The sequence below is a fragment of the Apis laboriosa genome, unplaced genomic scaffold (genome assembly GCF_014066325.1).
Source record: "Apis laboriosa isolate Shangri-la unplaced genomic scaffold, ASM1406632v1 scaffold26_cov146, whole genome shotgun sequence".
Taxonomy (NCBI): Eukaryota; Metazoa; Arthropoda; class Insecta; order Hymenoptera; family Apidae; genus Apis; species Apis laboriosa.
In genome coordinates, this window is record NW_025222592.1 from 3387220 (window position 1) to 3409511 (window position 22292).

The 22292-nt window shown below is 32.1% G+C and overlaps 2 protein-coding genes across 5 annotated transcripts in view; one reads left to right on the plus strand and one right to left on the minus strand.

Annotated features, from left to right (window-relative positions):
- Positions 1-3467, plus strand: part of LOC122713930 — an 8718-nt gene extending 5251 nt beyond the window's left edge. Inside the window, exons 3-4 of the mRNA XM_043934769.1 lie at positions 1748-2055; positions 2973-3467. Coding sequence (XP_043790704.1) covers positions 1748-2055; positions 2973-3467 — 803 coding nt within the window. The remainder of the gene's footprint in view (positions 1-1747; positions 2056-2972) is intronic.
- A 3720-nt stretch (positions 3468-7187) lies between these two features.
- Positions 7188-22292, minus strand: part of LOC122714008 (octopamine receptor Oamb) — a 118397-nt gene continuing 103292 nt past the window's right edge. For 3 of the 4 annotated variants that reach the window (XM_043934975.1, XM_043934972.1, XM_043934973.1), the window contains 8 exons: positions 18088-18225; positions 17241-17339; positions 17026-17153; positions 12740-12877; positions 11869-12151; positions 10233-10394; positions 9574-9884; positions 7188-8765 (listed from right to left, as the gene is read on the minus strand). In XM_043934975.1, the coding sequence (XP_043790910.1) occupies positions 8648-8765; positions 9574-9884; positions 10233-10394; positions 11869-12151; positions 12740-12877; positions 17026-17153; positions 17241-17339; positions 18088-18225 (1377 nt within the window). In that variant the 3' untranslated portion in view covers positions 7188-8647. Of the gene's footprint in view, positions 8766-9573; positions 9885-10232; positions 10395-11868; positions 12152-12739; positions 12878-17025; positions 17154-17240; positions 17340-18087; positions 18325-22292 lie in introns of all 4 variants that reach the window. The other variant, XM_043934976.1, reaches the window with a different exon arrangement.

The window sequence follows — 22292 nt, forward strand, 5'->3', positions numbered from 1 at the left end:
CCTTTTTTTTTTTTTTTTTTTTTTTTCTGGTTTTAATTACAACGGGACGAAACTCGGCGACTTCATTCGCAATTTTAATGGAATGTTCCGAAATGTTGCGAGCGGATATTTGTATAAAAATACAGACAATTGTTTTTCACAAAGTTTGTCCCTCTTTTTCTTTTTCTTTTTCTTTTTCTTTTATTAAGAAAGAACGAAATTTTTGGATTTTTTTCAATATTTATTTATCGTATTTTATATAACACCGATATATCTGGTATATTTCTTTCACTATATTTTTATACCTTTTTATACCTTTTATACCAAGTTTTTATACCTTTCATATTCATTCTACTTACTATATGTATCATTCATTCAATTTTGCATTTTATTCCATTTGATTTGCATTAGATAACCGAGAAAATTCTTCGTTCGTTTTATGATAGAAAAATATACAATAGGATATAGAATCATTTATAAAAGCTCAATTCAAAAATTTCTTTCTTTCTTCAATTCTCAGATTATTATATACAATATTAATATTAATTCGAACACTTTCGAAGGATTGATTCTATGGATCGAAATAAAAAGAAAAATTGGTATACAAAAATATCGATCGAGGCTTGTTTATTAAGTTATAAAGAATTTAAATTTTCGTTAGATGAAGCGAGACGGTGTGACGAAGAGGGAGCGATCTCTCTCCATCTCTGTCTTATTTAACTCAAACTTACTTAATAACTCAATAAATAAGTTTCAATGGCAGTCTTTGTATATTGTATTACATATAACTTTTGTGTTTTTTTTGATTTTTAGAATCGATCTTTTAAAGAATATTAATATCTTGTATATATATAAAACTACATCTCCAAAACTAAAAAAAAAAAAACTAGATAGAAAGAATAAAAATAATTTTAATATATAAAAATTTATTTTCTAAATTTTTTGTATCCTTTTCTATCATAAATTTTCTTGATATCTCCCAATAAAAAAAAAAAAAAAAAATGCGTGAAACACACTATATTCGATTCGATTTATATTTCCATAAATTAGAAAAACAAAAACCTTGTTTCTCAACAACTCGATAAAAAAAAATCGACAAGTCCGCATAACGAATGACACGTAAAAATGGAATGGCACACATTCCTTTCCTAGCCGTTTCGAGATAGAGAAGACGGCCCACGTACGCATGCTACCACTTTAGAAAACGATGATGGATGTGACGAAACAAACGCCCCTACGATAGATCCATCTTCGCTGGTTCACCTCTCTTCTTAAGCAATGTATGCCCTCCTACCACTTTTCCAACCATTCTTTCGATCTGACGTGCACGTTCGACAAACCGGGTACCGTTTGATTGATGCTCGATTCGTCGAAGGAATCGCATAATGCGAATGCGCGAGTGTTTTACTCGATCGGTAAAATTTTATTGGATCTCTCTTTTGCCGATTTATTTATCGACGGATTCGAAATAAAAGATATCGCGTGTATTCATTACGATTTCACTCGATGAATCGAGATTTTCGTTTCACTTTATTTTATCTTTTTGGAGAAATTAAAATCGATAAAATTTTTATCAGTTTTTCGATTTAGCCCGAATAAATAAAAGATCGTGTTCAATTAAATTGAAGGATATATTCATTTTTATAAATACAATGTAAATTACGATTTTGTAATGACATCTTTCTAACTTAAAAATATTCATCTACGCTTATTTTATCTTAGAAATTTTTGATTGAAATTTTTTTTTCATTTCTCTGTATATGTATAGGATATTCCTACGTGGATGCAAATGGAATTTTGCAAACGGTGACTTACACGGCAGACGATCAGAATGGATTCAGAGTGCGGGCCAGTAACTTGCCACAGCCTCCTAAGAACGATCTTCAGACGATACAAGACACACCGGAAGTGGCCGCGGGGAAGAAGAATCATTTGGAGGAGTTGCAGAAGTCGCAGTTGGGGGATCCATCGAATTACCAATCGAACATTCTCTCTTACAAAATTCTGCCTTCTTACTTCAGCTTTGCACAGTTGACGAAGGACGACGAGAAAAATTTGGCTGCTCAAGAAATCTCGGTAAGTGCAAGAACAATATTTTATAATATTTCGTATAATATTTCAAATTTCATTTTACATTAAGCTAAATAAATCTTCAAAATAAACCTTATTCTATGTTAAATGCAAATGAAAAATAATAGTATATAATGTTACATTTCTAAAATTCTAAAATAAATCTTTTTTTTTTACGTTGAAAGGAAAAATTTTAACAAATGATTTAAAATCGTTCCAAAAATTTTCACTTGCTTCACCACCATAAGTTAATTTTTAAAATTTTCATTTCACGGACAGAAAAATTGAAGTACAGCCGAGTGAAATTCGATTTTATTAACTTAAAACCGGTTACAGGAAACAATAGCCGCATGTTAACATGTATTTGCGAGGGATCGGCCCGCGGAGCGGTTTCCGCCATTGGCCGCAAATTCGTATTTACCTCCACGCGCGTTGGATATTTTATTAACGTTGCAGAGAATACTAATATCGTCGCAATTCCGTTTAATCTTCCTCGATTAACGATTGGAAAATTTCAATTTCGAGCAATAATCTCGTGAAAAAAATTTTTCAAAGAAAAGCGAAATATTTTTCAAGAATAAACTTCTCTAAGTAATTTCGAATAAGATTCATTTTATTCGCGAAGAAATTATATACATATAAATTTAAAAAAAGGAATACTGTGAAATTAGAAAATTTTTCTCATTCTTGAACACAAGAATAACGGGTATAAATTATAGTAACAAGGCTTAAGAATTTTCCAATTCAATTTTCCCCACGATGATCATTTCCTCCACACAAAGAAGCAAATAAGTTTAAAGAAAATAAATCATTCTATAAACAAGACAATTTCCATTCTACCCCATACAAAGCTTGAAGCATCTCTCGAGTGATCATTTCTCCACTGAAACCACTGAAACCCCCTTCCCTCGTTTTTCTTTCAGCAAACCACGAAGAATCCATTCCTCCTCTCGAGATCCGAGGCAGAAAGGATCGAGGTGCCGAAACCGGACCCCAACCTCTCCAAGATATCGTCCCTCGCAACGATCTCGACCTCGTCATCGTCATCGCCTCAATCTGGCCAACAGCGGAAGGACCAAGGACACTCGTCCCAAGAAAATCCCTTGCGGCTCAACAAACTCGTGCCACTGGACACGATTCAAAGGCCCGTGACCTTGCCCGCCCCCTACGTACTTCCAGTTTTGCCGTTGCACAGACTGTTGCACAGCTCCCTTCACCACACTCAAGATTCGTTGGGCCAATACGACTACACTTACACCGGGGATTCGAGCGCGAAAACCGAGTCTAGATCGTTGGACGGGACGACAAGGGGTGCTTACAGCTATATCGATCCGAATGGGGTTTTACAACAGGTTCATTACGTGGCCGATCATAATGGATTCAGGGTCATGGCCACCAATCTGCCGGAAGCTAAGTAATAAATCAATGGGGAAACGATTTGATTTGATAGTCGACAGAGGTCGCTTTTTATTCCGAGGGGAATTTATCTCTTCTTATTTTTTTTTTTTTTTCTTGATCAGATTGAACATTCTCCTTTGAAATTTTACGTACACTCTTGCGGCATTGTATTAAAAAAAAAAGGGGGTAATTTAATTAAGAAGAAAAGATAGTGTAAATGGAAATTTTCTTTTTTTTTTTAGGTTATGTTCGAGGGTTATGTTCTTTTTTATCGATAGAGTGCGAACGTTTATTTTCTTGGGAGTGATTACTTTGAAATTGAAATATTTTCTATTGGAATTTTGTGTATGATTATATTTAAAAAAGCTGATAGATTTAGCAAGAAGAAAGGGGTTATATATTTAAATGAGATGAAGAAATTTTCTTCTTGTTATTTCGAGATTCTTTCGATGGAATATTGGAGGTTGGAATACTTTCTTTTGAATTTTTATGAATAAGTTTAAAAAGATAAGAGTGGAATATTGATGGAATTATTTCACAAAACTTTTCTTAATGTATAAAAAAATGCTTTAAATAATATTGAAGCAATATTGAAAATCATATTGCACATTGTATTTTCTATAATTTTTATATAAAAAAAATTTGCAATAATTCTTGAATAATTAAAAAAATATCAAAGATATAATTATTACTTAATTCATATTCAGAAAAATTTTTCTAAAATTAAAAGAATTAAAAAGAACTTATTGGCAAGAACTTTTCCGAATTTTTGATATTCAGCGATTAAATTTTTCCATCAATTTGAATTATGATCTCTGGATTCAACTATTTTACATTAGTGGAGAAGAAAAAAGTTTCCACCTTCGTTTTCCAATGATTACAAACCGCATTTTCCTTTATACGTAGAGGAACGATCAAAGGGGCGGTATAATCTTCGTTTCGATCGGGTATTTCTCCCGCGTTTCTTGCAGGAACGGGTTATTTGGTTGGTGAGGGGATAATCAAACTTTCTGAATGCCTTTCGAGTTCGTTCCACGCAGCCACAAACACGTGACCAAGTAGGAATGAACTTAATTCGCATTCGTTTCTCTTTCTCTTTTCCAATCCTTTCTCATTATTTCCTTATTCGTTAATCTAGTTTAAACTAATTTACGCGTGAATAAATTATTTCACCAATTACCAGTTTCTTTTCACTTTTTTTTAAACGAGTTTGGCCGAATTTTCGTTCCAATTGTATAAAAAAGGTGAGTATGAAACAGTTTTTTAAAACAGATACTTTATACATGTAATTTTTATTTAAACGTATTTCTTTAATCGTATAAATAACTATTAAAGAATCAGTTATTAAAACGTTCAAATATATTGGCTTAAAAGCAAATTAAAAATTAGCTTAATTAAAAAAAAAGAAAAAAGAAAAAGTCAAATGAATCGTAACAAAGAAATTAAATTTCCAATATAGACGGAAAATTCATGTCAGCCTACCATAAATATTCCAACAATTTACATTTTATTTACAGTGAACTTGACTCTCAAAGGAATCTGTATCGTCGTAACGAAGAATAAATCCCATTACAGACAGTCAGAAAGGCGGAATTTCGTCATGCCCCGTAAGGATAACACGGGACTTGCCTGGCCGGATTGCAGTCGCACAGGGGCACGGTCGAAACTTTGACTGGTTTTATAAAAGCGGGCCAATCCCTTTGACTCGGCGAATTCATTAATTTTACCGAACAGCAGGGATACAGTCTGGCGAGTCTCTTACGAGCCATCATCGATGGGATTTCGTGTTTCGAGATCCGGCTTTGAGGTCGGGTCTGAAAATTTAATGGAACGGAGAGAGAGAGAGAGAGAGAGAGAGAGAGAGAGAGGCGTGCAGTTTGCACGAATGCCAGCGACAATGAAATTAAATGAATAATTTGCTTCGATCCAGTGAAACGATAACGATTAGTTACTCGCTCGTCGCTGTCTAATCGACGCCTTTACAACTTCTCGTTTTACTTTAAGCGGGGATTAGTAAATGGAATTGCTGGCAGTAGTATTTTACGGTTGAACGTCTTTTTGAAAAAGTATTGGACAATTGCCCAATAAGAATTTTTTTGTCCATCCTATGGACTATTGTTGATCCTGATATGATTTTTAACGAACATATTTTACTTTAAGGATTTTTTTTTTTGATTTTTGAACTTTTAGATTTTAATTAAAATTTTAAGAAACGAAAAAGAGTGGTAGAGTTAAAATAATAATCTCCGTTGAAGGTTGAAATAAAAAATAAATAAATAGATTAATTAATTGAATAATCAAGATTAAAAAAAAAAAAACAATCTCTCAACGCCTGTTCTTCATTCTTTTCTCGACACGTGACATTCTTTCACTTCTACCTGTCTCGTGAACGAGAACCATGACCTACGCTTACGTCGACCAGGAATTTTGTTCGATGACGCGAACAAAAGGTAAAAGACCAGTCGATTCATCGTGTCGACGATCCTCTGACCCATAAAACACACATTTCTTTTTTTTTTCTCTCTCTCTTTCTCTTTGTCCTTTCCTCCTCCTTCGTTCCAGTCTGTATTTCTTGCCAAAAATCCTTTCACTTCGTCCATTCACCCATGGTCTCTGTATAATTAATTCTCAAGACTTAGAGGAATTTTTTTCCGGTTTTCTTCTTTTTTTATTCTTTTTGCAATTCTAAATTTCGCTATATTAAAGCGATATATTTTGTGACATTGAAATTGAAAAAAATTTAGTATCTTTTTTTTTTTTCGAAAAATATTCAAATGGCCAAAAAATTAATTTTTATTAATTTATATTAATTTAATAAAAAAAATGATCGAAAAGTTGTAAGAATAAAATAAAATAATTTCGAAATTTTTTTCATGGGATTGAAATAAATTTACTCGATACGGTGATTGTGAGATTTATTTTTGGATTCAAGACAAATGTGGGCGGACTAACATGCGTTATGTAATTGTCGCCAGTTTTAGAGCAGATCAATAAATTACGATGGTTCGATCTAATGCTGCGCACTCGTATCTCTTTTCTGTCTCGATTCAATTCGATTCCAATCTCAACTTCTATGCATGTGTTATGAAGAATGTAATATATCATCGATATATATACATCGTGGAATTGAGGGATAAATGTTGATTTAATTTTAAATTTTAAAAATAAATTTGTTGTTTTGAACGATGGAATAAATTCAAAAAAAAAAGAAAAAAGAAATTCATCGAAGGAGATAACTAATCTCGATATAAACTTATGTATTTTTATTAATATATATTTTATTTATACGTACCTGATATTCGGTTGACGTACTGATATTCAGTCGAGCTTGTTGTAATTCTAATTAAGTTTGAAATATTGAACAAATTTTATATTTTAAATAATTTTTTAAAATATTCAAACTCTCGATCTTTGTAATGTTTTTTAAATCACAAAATCTTTATATTTCAAAATTTTGTAAAATCTTAAAATTTTTTTTACACTTCTTATCTTTTTTTTTTTTTTTATCTTTTGAAATTCTTCAATTTACGAAATGTTAAACTTCTTAATTTTTCAAATTTTTCAAATTTTCGATTATTCGTATTTTTAATCTTAAAATTAAACAAAATTTCAACCGTTTTTCAACACTTCATCGAATAAAAAAATTTTCTCAATTTCTAAATCGTTTTCTAAATCTCTGATCCACCATTTTCTGCGAAGAATCGAAAATCACACATCAGGATTAAATAACCACTTTCAGAAAGAATCAACGATCATGGATTTATTCGCATATTTATTCTTCCATTCGTTTCGTTACGTATTGTAGACGGTATATCACATAATACAATGAACCTCGCCGAGGTTTCGTACGCCCTCTGTCCTCCCTCGTACGATCATCAAAAGAGAACGTTCGAGAAAGAATCGAAATTGGGTCCGTACAAAATATCGCAAGTTTCCCTCTTTTTAAAATGGCATCGTTATAACAACACTTACGTTCTTTTCTTTTTTTTCTTTTTCTTTTATTTTTCACGGCATATGTGTGAATGTATGTGTGTGTATATGTGTGTGTAGGTGTGCACGTGTGTCTCGATTACACGTCCTACAGGATGTTTCAAAATTCTTTACATTAACCAACAATACTCTTTTCACGGTTTCAAAGATTTACCTTTGAACCGATCTGTACAACTTCGATTGTATGTCCAGCAGAACGTTAATATTCTCTCTATTCTGCCGATTTTTGAAACAACCTGTATAATATGAACTACAAGATGTTTCAAAATTCTTACATCAATCTTCCAACAGTGTTCACAGTTCTCAAACGCAATCTAATATAATCTCAATAACTTTTGAAACAACCTGTACAAATTACATTAAAAATCGTCCTACAGGATGTTTCAAAATTTTCGATATATCATTCTTCCACTCTTGTTTCTCTGTCTCACAGTCTCTCAACAAATCCATCCGCGTGACGAGTTTTTTGAAGCAACCTGTACAACACACCGAATTATCGCGTGTTCAGCAAAAGGCGATTCGTTTAAATTCGCTATTATCACAAATAACCAACGAGGAACGGTAAAAAATCTACGGAAACAATATGGCGGCAACGATGGCGATTAGCTGAGAGGCCAGAGGGAGCTTCGGTAGCCAACTGTGTATGGCTGCGTTGGCTTCGGAATTGTATAAACCAAACCTGCGTTTTAACATCCGTTGTGTTATGGTACACATATGTAGATATCGACACGTAATCACGTATGTACGTATTATTTCTCCTTAATGAATCCTTCACGAAACTGTCCTATTCTTCTTTTTCCACTTTCAATCTTCATCATTTCTTCTACAATTAATTCTAGCAAGTTTTTTTTTTTTTTTTTACGATCTCTCACACCGAATCCTTCATTCTTCCTTCCTTCCTTTCTTTCCTTTTTATTTATATTCAGTCTCGATCTACGACTAGCTTGAGCGAATATATCTTTTTTTTTTTTAAAAACGTCTCTTCCGTTGTAGCAACGAAGCTGGCGGAACAAAGTTAAGACACCGAAGAAGCTCGACTGTTTTTTTTTTCTTTTTCTGTCGCGAATCCCAGTCCATCCTTTCGCACTCGATTCTCGTCGTGCTCGATTTCGCGGCACGAAACGTGAAATCCTCAGAAGGATTGGATCCTCACTTTCGAGGTTCTAGGATCGAAGGTGACGCGCTGAGCGCCACACCTGGCACGCTACAGTCATCTCGACTCGCTCTGCGAATGCACAGTCGGTTCTGAGCTTGGGTCCGGGTCCGAGTCGTCGATGGACGCCCCCTGTTGGGGCACTTGCATCGAGTAGCTTGGGCTCCGATCGTTTCTACAAATGGAGCGATCGTGGATTGTATCTTTTGAGAAGATGTGATCAATTTGGATCTTGGAAATGACAGTGATTTGTTGTGGACTGATGCAATAGACTGTAAGTGATATTCCTTGTGGAGTTTAAAATGATACTGTGATAGTTTTTTTTGTTGACTAGATTGTTGTGATAGAAGGTTAGGTTGGTGTGATATGATAGTTTCCTTGTAGAGAGTAAATTTTATTAAAGGTTAGGTTGGTACGATATGATAGTTTGCTTGTAGAGAGTAAATTTTATTGAGATATAGATTGGTGTTGTGGAAAGTGAATTGATATTATTATCAAAAGCTTTCATGTTGGATAGTTTACAAAATGAAAGATTGGATTGATATCACAGTGATATTGATTTAATTTGTATTGGAAGATAGATTGATACTATATTTTATTAGAAAATGGAGAATTTTTGATACTAGATTGATACTATAATAGTTAACTATTACCAACTTGTTGTGGAAGGTTAATTGATTGCCATATTGGTTTCCTGTTGAACTATAATATTAATGGCATAGTTTGTTGGGTGTCTTATTGTGAAGGATAGATTGTTATGGGAAGTTAGTTGAGGTAATATTAAAAGTTTCAGGAAGTTTGTAGTGTTTTGAAGTTAGAGATTTGCAAATAAAATAAAATTAAATAGCAAACAGAGAATCATGTTTTCAGTTGAATCAAAGTTGAATCACGAATCTATCGTTAAATCATATTTGCATAATTAATTGGAGAGATTCATGATTTAGATACATGACTTGATTCGAAAGAGATTTATTTTCACTCACCTGATCGCTAATTGACTTCCATCGCTGCCGCGTCTCAAAGTGCTCGTCCGCCGTTTGCAGAAGCACTTGCAGATGATACTTTTGAACGCAAACCGGAAGTCTTTGCTAAATAGCGCGTAGATACACGGATTTATTGCGGAGTTGCAGTAGCCTAGCCAAAACAGTATGCTAAACACAGTGGGGTGGATGCAATTGCGGCAAAAGGCGCGCACCAAGTACATTGTGAAGAAAGGAAGCCAGCAGAGGATGAACCCGCCGACGATGATGCCCAGTGTCTTCGCTGCCTTCGTCTCCATTCGAAATCTCTTCACCTGGATCATTACAACAACTTCATATATTCTTTAACATATATATTCTCTGCAAATTTTTCACAATCTTTCATCATTCTTTATAATTTAATATTCTTTATTATTCTTTTTTATCATTCATTTACTTATAATTTTATATAAATCAATCAATCTATAATATTAAATTATAATTTTAGAATTAGTATCTATAGTTTTACATAAATTATTAACAACATAAATGTTTATTAGTATTCATTTTTTACTCTCTCTCTCTCTTTCTCTCTCTCAATATAATTCAATTATTAGACATTCTATTAGATCAATCAATTACACTCTTTTCAATTTTCAATATTTCAAAAGATTGTGCAATACCTGAGCTTTAATATTTCTCTTCCCCATCTTCATCACCCTTGGTTTCTCCTCGGTGCCTTGAGTGAGCTCCCGCAACGACATCTCATCACCCATCATTTGACTCTCGCAGCTGTTCCTCCTGCTAGGTCTTCTGGTGCTTCCAACCCTGTTGATGCCGCTCACCTGTCGCGAACGTATCGAGACCACGTTTAACGACACCGTTCCCTCGATATTTTCCTCGAGAGACACACTTCCAACGTGTCACCAGAATTTTACGATTTCACGATCGTGAAATCCGTTTTCTATCGTAAAATCGAAACCCATTTTCGCTACGCTCTGTTCGTTCTGTTCGCTATTTTCAGGGTTTTATCGGATGTCGCAAAGATAGACAAATTATTGATTCGAGGCTATTGGGAGAGGGGAAGTTGAGAAATTTTTTTTCTTTTTTATTTATTTCGTAAGAAAGCCAAGAAAATTTCTATCGTTTCTTTCATGGTAGAATAAAGGAAAATGCAATTGTTGTTTCAAAATATCTAATCTAACGATTGTTGTGACGTAAAATTGGATGTGTGATAGATTGTGCACGTGCAAGATTTTTCTTTTTCAATTCTTCTATTCTCTCAAGGCTTTTCTTTCAGATTATTGTATAAGCTACGAAAAATATTTACGTATATTTTCCAATAAGATCTTTTTATCAGGCTCTATATTTCTTTATTATTTATAGTCACATGAAAATCAAATTTAAATAATAAAGTAATAATAGCGTTAAATGATAAACAATTCAATATATAAATTAATATAAATTTTATAATAAATGCAATAATATTTTTGCATTTAATATATTTTTTATTAAACTTAGACAATAATCTTCAAAATTGAAAATAAAGGATGATACTATATATTTTAGTATTTTTTTCTACGAAAAAATTTTTTTACTACGAAAAAAAAAATGATAAATAAATTTTCTTTTCTGATCACTATTTGATAAGTTGATGGATTTTTCGCTTCACCGAGATTAATGAATAAATTTTGAAATAACATGTGACTTCTTTTTTAAGAGTTAAAGATGGAAAAAGCTGTGGACGGATTTTTATTCGTGCAAAGCTCTTGGACAAAGATTTCGAGCCACATTGATGCATATTTATGGCACCCTGTAAACGTTCTCTGACTCCTCTCTTTCGCGCGATTTACATTTCAGAAAATTTAATTGCACGAGAAAAAAGGAGGGCAAAGAGTATTTCGATTTCGATTTTTCCGAAGAATTACTTTTTATATATTTTTTATATATTTTTTATATATTATATAACAAATTGATTACCATTCGAAGAAAAATATTTTCTTTAATAAATTTCAATTTTTAGATTATAGATATTTATGGAAATTCATATTTTGACAAACGTAATCGAAAAATATCATTATTATTTACATTAAAAATCCTTATCCTTATTTTTATTTCCTTTTTTAATCTTTGATATCAATTTATTGAATTAATGTGTAATATCATGCAAAAATTTTATTATTTTCAATAATAAAAAGATTAGCAATTTCAATTATCTTTCCTTTTCCATATAATTGGAAAATTAAATTTTTCCAGAAGAAAGGAATAATATTAAAGGAATTTTGATGAGAGAGTAATTCATTCGAATCACAAAGTTACCTTTAAATGAGTGCTTCTGGGGGTTGGACACAATTGACTGTGCGTCTGACCATTGCTATAATGCACAGAGGTCTGGGAACACTTGGATGGCGTTCTTTCGAGGGTGTTACACTTTGTATTCAACGTCTCGGTGCTCGGATACGACACCGAGATTTTTATCTTCTCCCTTTTCACCGAGCACCGACTGTTCGACTCAGGACTCCTCGGACTTCCGTTGTTGCTCCCATTGTGCACGCTTCCTCGGCCACGATGGATCCTCAAGGTCAACCTCTCTTCGTCGAATCTGCAGCACAATTCGTTCGTAATATTTTTCATAATCGATCTCTAAGTATATTTATAAACTTTTTACTTTTTAAACAAATTAAAGATGACTTAAATTGTCTTTAATTTTACATAGATTTTGTTATATTGTGTTATAATTAAAAAGTGATTAATTACAAGAAATTTTATATTTATGTAATGTATAATTATTAATTTAGTATTTCAAGATGTTTCTTATTTTTAATACAAATTAATGATTAGTCAAGTGAGGAATTTGATTTTGACATTGTATGATAATTAATATGATACTTGAAAAGTGAATAATTTGATTTGTATTTGATAATTCTACAATTTGCTACAATTTCAACAATTGATTTATTTAGTGAAATCACGAGCATGCGAATTAAAATTGATTTCTATAATTCAAAATTCTGATAATGAAATAATAAAAACAGTAGATTTAATAATTCCTACATTTAATAATTAATTTAATTCTGAATGATTTTATTGAATAATTCCTGTATTTAATAATGTTTAATAGTTACTTAATTCTGAATGGTTCTTTATTGAATTAGCCATTCAACAATCTAAATATGAGACTCAATTTTACCTAGAGCCAAACATTTTCGAACTCTTTGTCGTGCGGAAGCCTTGATTAATAGCCTTTGTGGTGGAGACGGCCGCGTTATAGATCCTCCAGTAGAAAAACAGCATGACCAACATCGGTATATAGAAAGAACCAAGAGCGCTGCAAATAAGTTTTTAATTTAGTACAGAAAAGGGGAGACAGAGAGAGAGAGAGAGAGAGAGAGAGAGAGAGAGAGAGAGAGAAAAGGACAGAGTTAAAGAGGATAATTTCGTTTCAAGATAGGCGCTCATCCCTTGGGCATTCTTAGACGAGGATCGCGTTTAATGGAGCCACCTGTTAAGTCTCTACTTCGTTCTGTCTCGTTTCGCTTCTTAGAATCGACAGGATTAATTATAATTTTATTTTATTTTATTTTAATTTCTGTTATTGAGTTGTGGTATTTTATCAAGGTTTTAAAAGACTCAAAATTGAAAAAGGAGTTGATCAAGGAGTAATTGAAGATTTTAATGAAAGATTGGATAGATTGTAAAATGGAATTTAATTTTAAATTAAATAGTTGGTTGTTTCTTCTCTTATTTTTTTTATATTTGCAATTTTTGTTATTTTTTTATTTCTTAAATTTTATTCAGATGAACATCCGGAAGAAGAGTGTATGTTACATTTTATATATAAAATTTACAAGAAAAATATAATTTATTGCACATTGCAAGAATTAAAGGAGGAGGAAAAATTTAAAGAATAATATTTTTCAATAGTGGGACAAAGTTGTGTGTTATACCAGCTGCTTTTTTAATTATCCCAGTGAGCAATAAACTGTTTTTATTTTCCTGTAGATTTTATGAAATGTAACATACATATTTTTTTTAGGTACTCATTCATTTCTTTTTTAATTTATTTCTATTACTTTTTATTACTTCTTTCATTTTCTCTTTTTAATTCCTTTCTAATTTTCTTATCTTCCTTTTACTCTCTTTTTCTATTATTTTTATATTTGTATTATCTTTTATCATAACGTTTCTTTTCTAATTTCTGTTACAATTTTTCACCCTTCCTATTTTAATTCTTCTTTCTATTTTTCCTTTTTGAAATATTTCATCTTTGATACCTTCTCTCTCTAAATTTTCTTTCTTTTTTATACATACATAATAACTTTTCATAGAAAGAAAGAATATCTTTATAAAATTCCAGAAAATTAAATAAGAGTATTTTGTATCGTTATCTTTCATCGAAATTAATTTTTTAAAACAAAATGTGTTTTCAATTATGCTATAAACAACTTACTCTCTAAAACAAAATAGAACTACCACTATGTTTTTCATTTTCTCTATAACACATATTTCATCTTCACAATTGAAATGAAGAACAGGGGGAAGCATCGTATCGAAAACATACACTGGTGTGGCGGTAGGTTTCATTGAATTTCCAGTTTCGCTTTGACATATCTTTTTCTACACGAGGCCAGGATGGAAAGATACGAAACGCTCGCTCGCAGATAGCCTTGTAAACTTCGTGTCTATGGATAAAGCTACTGTTTGTCTACAGTATTGCTCTTTGTATCAGATAAGAGATCAAGTTGTGCCCCTTTGTTGACACGCTCACAATAGATGCTGATGAATAGAGGGCGCTTTATCTTCTATCTTTCGATCGCCATGATGGAAAAAGCGAAATGAACTCTATGCTATGAAATTGCACGTGTCACGATCCAATGATGAATTTTATTGTGTATTTTAGGCGGGGAATTAATTTTGATAGATTTTATCGGGATACAAAAATCAATTTTCTCAAATTTCTAAATGGGATCGATGATTTTTATATTGAAAGGATTATGTTTTAATTTAAAGATAATTTTAAGATTTGAAAAGTAGCTTTAAAAATTAATTTTGATAGATCGAAATTAGAATTAATTAGAATTTATTAGAAGATAAATATTTAATATCGTTTAGACAGAAAATTAATCTTGATTTGAATATATTAGAAGAATAAATTTTAGAAAATATTAGATATAGATTTTGAATTGTGACAGAAGATTAATTTACACGATATTTAATTGAAACGTTTTTAAAATTACCGTATTTAAATATTTTAATAAAAGTGAAAAGAAATTTTCTCTTTTAAATATCAAAATTAAATTCAATACACCATTGCACAAAGAATATTAATTACTTTTCCAGATAGATTTTACGATATCGAATAAAAATATTTCATAAAAAATATCCAAGACTTTTGTCGTCTCGTTGGATTTTACAAAATCATTTGAACGATATAAATTCGTATTCTCGAACGAAACGAGAAGCTTTCAATACAACAACAAACGGTTTGTTACATCACCGATTATAATTCTTCTTTTCGAGGAATTTTACATTTACAGTGAAAAGGTTTGAAATATCACGGGCAAAGTGAAAATGATAACACGAGGGAACGAGGCACCGTAAATTTATCTGGCGCAAGGATGGAACATTAACCGTCTACTCAGTAGCTGATTTAGATGCAACGTCGGGCATAAACCGGCGTGGATTGATGAACACGCCGATCGCGATAACACGGTAAGAATAGACACGATGTTTGCCAGAAAATTCAGACCTAACTCTCCACGGCTTAATAATTTTCAAGGCGGATCACGTTCGCTCGATTACGCGTGTAATTTTGTATTCGTTGTATTCTTGCGTTACGTGATTTGATCATTCGAAAATATTGTATTCGACAATTTCGAGATCGGCCTGTTAGAGAATTGGAAATATTGGAAATTTTGGAAATTAGGATAATTGGAATTTTTGGAAGTTAGGATAATTGGAATTTTTGAAAGTTAGGATAATTGGAATTTTTGGAAGTTAGGATAAGGTTGAGATTTGATAGTTTTTGAAAAAAGTTGTTTACAAACATAAAATAAATTTTTAAATTAATTAAAATTTTAATTAATTTTTAATTAAAATTTTTAAATTAGTTAAAATAAATTTGGAGAGTTTATAATTTTTGAGAAAAGAGAATTTTTCAAAGAATTTTTCAAAATTTTTATCAAGATATTTTATTAAGAGATTTTTTTTATGGAAAGGAGTCTTGTGTAATAAAGTTCTGAAAGTTTTTGGAATTTTCAAATATTGAAATTTTAAAATTTCCATTAAATGGAATTTTTAAAAGTTTCTACTTCGAAAATCTTTTATTCCAATTAACAAGATCCCTCAAATTCGAATATTCCCCATTAATAATTCTGATTGACAAAGTTAATGTTGAAACCGTGGGATTAAGGAATCCAGGTGCAGGTGTTTCGAAACTCTGAAGCATCAAAGCGTTGGAATATCATAATATTTCAACTATCAAAGCCTCGAGGTATCATAACTTACAGTGTTAAAGTGGCGAGATGTCGAAATGTTCTAGTATGTAAGAAACGAAACTTTACGATCCTAGTCTCAGAACTATATTTTCTATTTCTGGGAATTCAAGTTGTAAGATTTACAGCACACATTTACTTTAAACTCTGACTCTAATTTCTATTATTTCAATTTTTCAAATTGAAACGATTCACACCTAATTCCACCTTGTTTATTTTACAAATCGATCCAACTGTACGTCTAATTTTTTAATTTCTAAATTTCTAAATTTTTAAAATTAAATAAATTTATAAATCTCTTTCAAAAAATTAGCATATCAATTAGTCCAATCTCTTTAATTAACCAATTATCTTAATTAATGATCTCCTCCATTCTTCAAGAAATTCGAAACCTTAAAATTTTCATCCCAATTAGCTTGCAAATCCTTTTAAAAAGTTTCCTCACCTCGATCACCTCCATAGTTTTCTAACAAGTAATCTTAATCTTCATTAAGATTCTTCACTCACAAATTTATAGCCCAGAGAATTCAAACACAAATTTTCACCCAAATTAGCTCACAAACTCTCTTCAAAAAGTGTAATTTATCTCAACTTTTGATTTCTTTTAAAATTATCCCATCCCAAAAATTCAAACATTACAATTTCCAATCCAATAGTTTTACAGTTTTTAAATTAAGAAATCTTCACCAAAATATCTAATCTTCTCTGAAATTCCAAAAGAAATTCAAATCCTATAATTTTCATTCCAATCATCCTTATATTAATTGTCTCTCAACCTTCTCAACTTTTTCAAACTTCACAAAAACTCTTTCATTAAAACTCCTTCCCTCAATTCCTCATCTCTCACAAAATTCTCCACTCTCCAAAGAAGAACTTTTCAACCCCTTTTGAAAAATCTCTCTGAATGAAACAAAAAGTAAAAAAAAAGTATAATAATTCTGGAGTCTTGAGAGAACCATTCGCAAAACTTTCTATAACTCACCTATAAACGACGTAGCCGGCATCGTTGGTCAGCTCGCAGATCCAAGGACACGGTTTCATGGGGACGAAGATGGTGGTGGTGTTGAACGGTCCGTTTTGAGCAAACGTCGTGTTGTACGCGGAATGAGACTGCGTCAACAAGATGGAAAAAAGTGATAGAAAGTGGCAGACACGTTGCTAACGAGGGTAAGAACTGTCGAAATTGGTGATAGTTACCCGTTTGTCTTTCCAGCCGACCAGGGGTGGGAAGCAGATGACGAAGCTCAAGATCCACACGGTTGCAACCAGCAGCCTTGCTCTCCTCGGCGACATGATCTGGATTTCGAAAATTCAAAATGGTTTCATGAGGCAGATGATGACAACAGAAATTTAATTCGAAATTAATTTTTTGGTATTTTTTTAACACGAGAATTTGATAATTTGAATTAACACAAAAGGGGAAAAATGATTTGTTAATTTGTGTGTTTATTTGATTGATATAAAATGGAAATTTAATTGAATTTATAAAAAATTAGGATTCTTAGAATAAGTAAGAATAAGTTTTGAAATTTTTTTAATTTTTATTAAAGTTAAAGTATCTTTAACTATAATTGAAATATTTGAAAATTTGTCAAAATATTTGTAGAGATTCTTAGAAAATTAAAATTTTTTCTAGTTAAATTTTTTAATCTTTCCAAAGAATTTAATTAAGCTAATGAAAACTTGCAAAATTATTTTTCTTCAAACTTACGAAACAAAATTACGAAACAAAATTAGAAATCAATCATTCGCAATCATTTTTCTAATAATATCTCAATCTTTCTCTATTTTTCCAATTTCTGGCAAGGATTAATAAAATTAATAAATCGAGCGTGTGAATTCAAACGTTTGACGATCGTCGAACAATTCGATCGATCAATTAAGCCATTCCAAGCTGGGAACGTCGAATTCATTGTCCATTCGACAGAAACAGAGGCTCTATATATAAGTGAGGGGAGTAACCAAGTAGGGGACAAATGGCTTCATCGAGCGTTTCATCGTACACCTGTTCCACGAAATCGAATAATCGGTAAATGGTACTTGCCTGAGGATAACTGACTGGCCTGGTCACTGCTAAGTATCTATCCAGGCTGATGGCGCACAAATTCAATATCGACGCGGTGCACATCCATACGTCGACCGCCAGCCAGATGGAGCACCATAGATCACCGAATATCCAGACCTTTGAAAGCCGAATCGCAGAGGAATCCATTAGGTTTCGAAATCTATTTTACGTCCCGGTTCGTCTTTCAATTGGCGAGACATTGTTCGCCGCTATGCACTATGTGTATAATGCGGATAATGAAATATATATTTCGTGGAAATTTCGTGTATTTTTCGATTTTCCAATTCTCAATAATAATATCTTCTCAAACTGAGTTTCGTTCGAATAAAATTCGAACGAATAAAATTCTTTCAAAGATTTTTGGAAAAATTTTTGCAAATTTTTGGAAACGAGCTGATGATAATCGAAGGATAAAGAACGAGAAATAAATAAATAAACGAATAAAATAATTGCAAAAAGGATTGAGGATAGATTTTTTTTTTTCTTTTGAAATACGAAAACTAACCTAAAAATTGAAAGATATCCAAGCACTTTCCCTCTATATATCGTATAAATTTTCCACGATGGCTTTATGGTTTCTCGTTATCCTCTCGTTTCCCTCATTTTAGACGGACTTCAGCGTTGTTCATCCATCCACGTTTCGATACATCCCTCTATGCCCGCCGTACAATACCTTTATCCATCCTTTACTCTGCGTTTCAATCTCCTCGAAACCAATAATCTTTCTCTCTCTCTCTCTCTTTATATATATATATATATATATCCTATCCATACGAGCAAACTTGAGTCGAGAATGTCGCTCGAATTCGTACATACGATACATAATGCACGAGAACGTGAATTTACGTTTTCAAACGAAGCGTTTTTCGAGACTTGTACATTTGTTGAACGTCGTGTTTCTTTCAGTTGGTGTTTTTGGTTTATTGAAAAAATATTTATAGATATTTATAAATTATGAATTAGGATGTATATTTGTTTACAATGAATTTTTTTATTTTATGTTGTAATTTTCATTCAAATTTTTCATAAGTATTTATATAATTTAAGGGAGGATTTTTAATATCCATTCTTAATTTCTTAATTTAGAAGTAATGAAATAATAAAGATCCGTCTAATTAATTAATTTCAATAAATGCTTAAATTTGACATCGAATCGTAATTTTTGATTAAATATAATTTAATTAATTAGGATAATTCGAAAATAAATTGGAATATTGGAGAAGTAGAAAAGTGGCCTTAATTGTTTTCCAATTTATCTTGCATTGTTCCAAGGTAAATTGAAAACTGATCAAGTGTACTCTTCCGCTTCTTATACCTCCTCTCCCGATATTTCAATCTTCCAATTTCCCTTCGAATCTTACTAATCAATTATATAATTTTAGTTTCAAGCATGGATGGAAAGAGGACGCTTAAGAATATTATAACAATTATATATTATTCTAAAATAAATTAACAATCGATCGATTATATATATATATATTTTTCCTATATCTTCTTACATCTCTTTTGTGAGATTTCAACCCTCTAATTTACCTTCAAATCTAATCAATTGTATAAATTTTAAGCTTCGTGTAATACCAATCATAATAATCCCAATATTAATAGTAATATAATAATTATAATTATAACTATATAAAAAATTAATATAATCAATTACAAATATTTTCAATTCAAAAATTCTATAACTCTTTATATTAAATAAATTTTTATTTTCCATATATAATTTACAACAATTAAATTAAAAAATTTCTACTTTCTAATTATCTATTTTTCCAACATACAGCCAATACAATTTATAACGATTTTCGTAAATTCCAAAAATAGAGAATCAATAAAATCAAAAACTCCTTCCAATACCTTAATACTCAACAATTTCGATTGTATCTATCGACCTCGGCCATCACGAGACGCGTTATCTTCGAGCTAAGACGAGAAGCCGACACTTCGATCGAGCCTTCCTCCACGGGGTGTTGAGCATAATGCACCCCCATGAGCGGCAGCTGTAACCGCCTCGCGCTGTGCTGTGATTCAACCACCTCCCCGACGACGCCAACCACCTGTTTCGGAATTATCCTCGACCCTCCTGTCCACGCTCTTGTTCGATTCGATTAATCTAACCCTCCCTCTCCCCCTCCACTATCCACCCTCGAGATGCACGGCCGTTATTAATAACTCGACCATTGGTGTGTTTCGGGGGATGTTAATTAACTTGTTCGTCATAATCCTCGATTCGTTAATTTCGAAATGATAGAAATTCGATATCAGTCAGGTTAATTTGAATGTAATGTAACACAGGGATCAGTTGATCGATCATTTATTTATTTAATATTGTTTTCTTATCCTTTTCAGATTCAATTATTCAATTCTGTTAAAATAAATTAACAATTGATTATATATATATATTTTCTATATCTTCTTACGTCTCTTTTGTGAAATTTCACTAATTTACATTTAAATTTAATTAATTGTACAAATTTTAAGCTTAATGGAATGTATCAATTATAATGATCCCAATATTAATAGTAATATTCTATAATAATTATAAATATATAAAAAGTTAATATAATTATTTTAAAATATTTTCAAATCAAATATTCTATAACTCTTTATATTAAATAAATTTTTTGCAATTTAAAATTGCAGTTTTGCAATCTCATTTCGTGTACACTATTAAATAAATATTTAATATGGAGGCGTATTATTATTTATTTATACCAGAAGATCATTGAAATACATAAAGATTCCAAATTATAAAATATCTCTCAAGATTGTAGTATCCAAATTCTTTGAATCCAAATTCCAGCCCCTTGAACCAAGAAGCGCAACAATCTTTCTCGCCCCATCCCTCCCCTGAAATCCAACCCCCAAGAAACCTTCGTCCTTCGGGGGTTGAATCACTACGAAAGGAAGGAAGGAAGGAAGCAAACTGTTGCGCCTAACCCACCCCTTCCCCTCTTTCCCTTCACGGTTATTTCCTCGCCCTTTTTTTAATCTTTTGCCAATCTGGATCCTTCTCTGGATGATATGGCGGGGATGTGTGTATCGAAGGGGTTGCTATAATGGCCGAGATAATTGTCTCGAGTTATATTATTTGAACCTCAAGCTTCAACCTTCTCTTAGCTGGTTGTTGTAATTAAGGGAGGGCGAGTTTTTCTCTCGAGTTTCCGGTTTCTGGTAATTGGGGAACGATTTGACCGTAATTCGACACATCGAGGGTGATTTCGTTAATGATGGGGTGGGATAGGAATGGAGTTGTAAAAAGATTCGATTTTCTTTTTGTTGTTGTTGTTGTTCTTCTTCTTTTTCTTTTCAATGTTTTTAGTTTCTATTGATTAGATAATATTGTAAAATCGATGTGTAAATTGTATTATTATTTAGTATAATGTGGTATGCTAATTGTACAGTTGATAATAATATATTTAATTAATTCTTTTTATTTATAAATCTAAGCAATAACAATGCGAGGAAAACAATTTATTCTTCCTTTCTGCCATTATTGAAATCATTCCTCGATGCACAACTGCTGTGAAGAGATTCCATCTAAAATACGATTTCATTATATGTGCCATTCGAGTTTTCTCGAGAATGAATTTCTCGCGATGAAAATTTTTATTCAAAGAAAAAATAAAATTTAACAAATCGATTCCTGAGAAAGAGCACGAAGGGAGAGATTCTCGCGTGAAATTCATTTCGATAAAAACTTCCATAACTTTAACTTCTTAAATTCGAAAAAAACTCGAAACCAAAAAGAAAAGATGGGAATGAAAATCTCTGTCGAAAATCACTGGAACGCCACACGGACGTTTAACAGGCTGTGATTCGCGCATCGTCGCTCCTCCAATCACGAAGTTTCGAATTTCGATGCAGATTCGCGCTCGAGAACACTCGAGAAACTCGGGATCCGTCGTCGTGGAACTCGCCAACTCATCATCATGGCCGCTTCGCCTCGATTCGCGCCATTATCCTAGTCTTCTTGCGAGAGGGAGGGAAAAAAAAAAAAAAAAGAAAGAAAGAAAGAAAGAAAAGAGGGAAAGAAGAGAGAGAATAGAGAGGAACGATCGATGAATCATCGAACGGACGAGAGATCAAAGGTTTCGACACGCAACGATGAAAAATCAGTGCAGTGTTTTCCGGTCTTTCTTTGAAATTCGTTCGACGTGGAGCCGCTTTTAATTTCGAGGTAT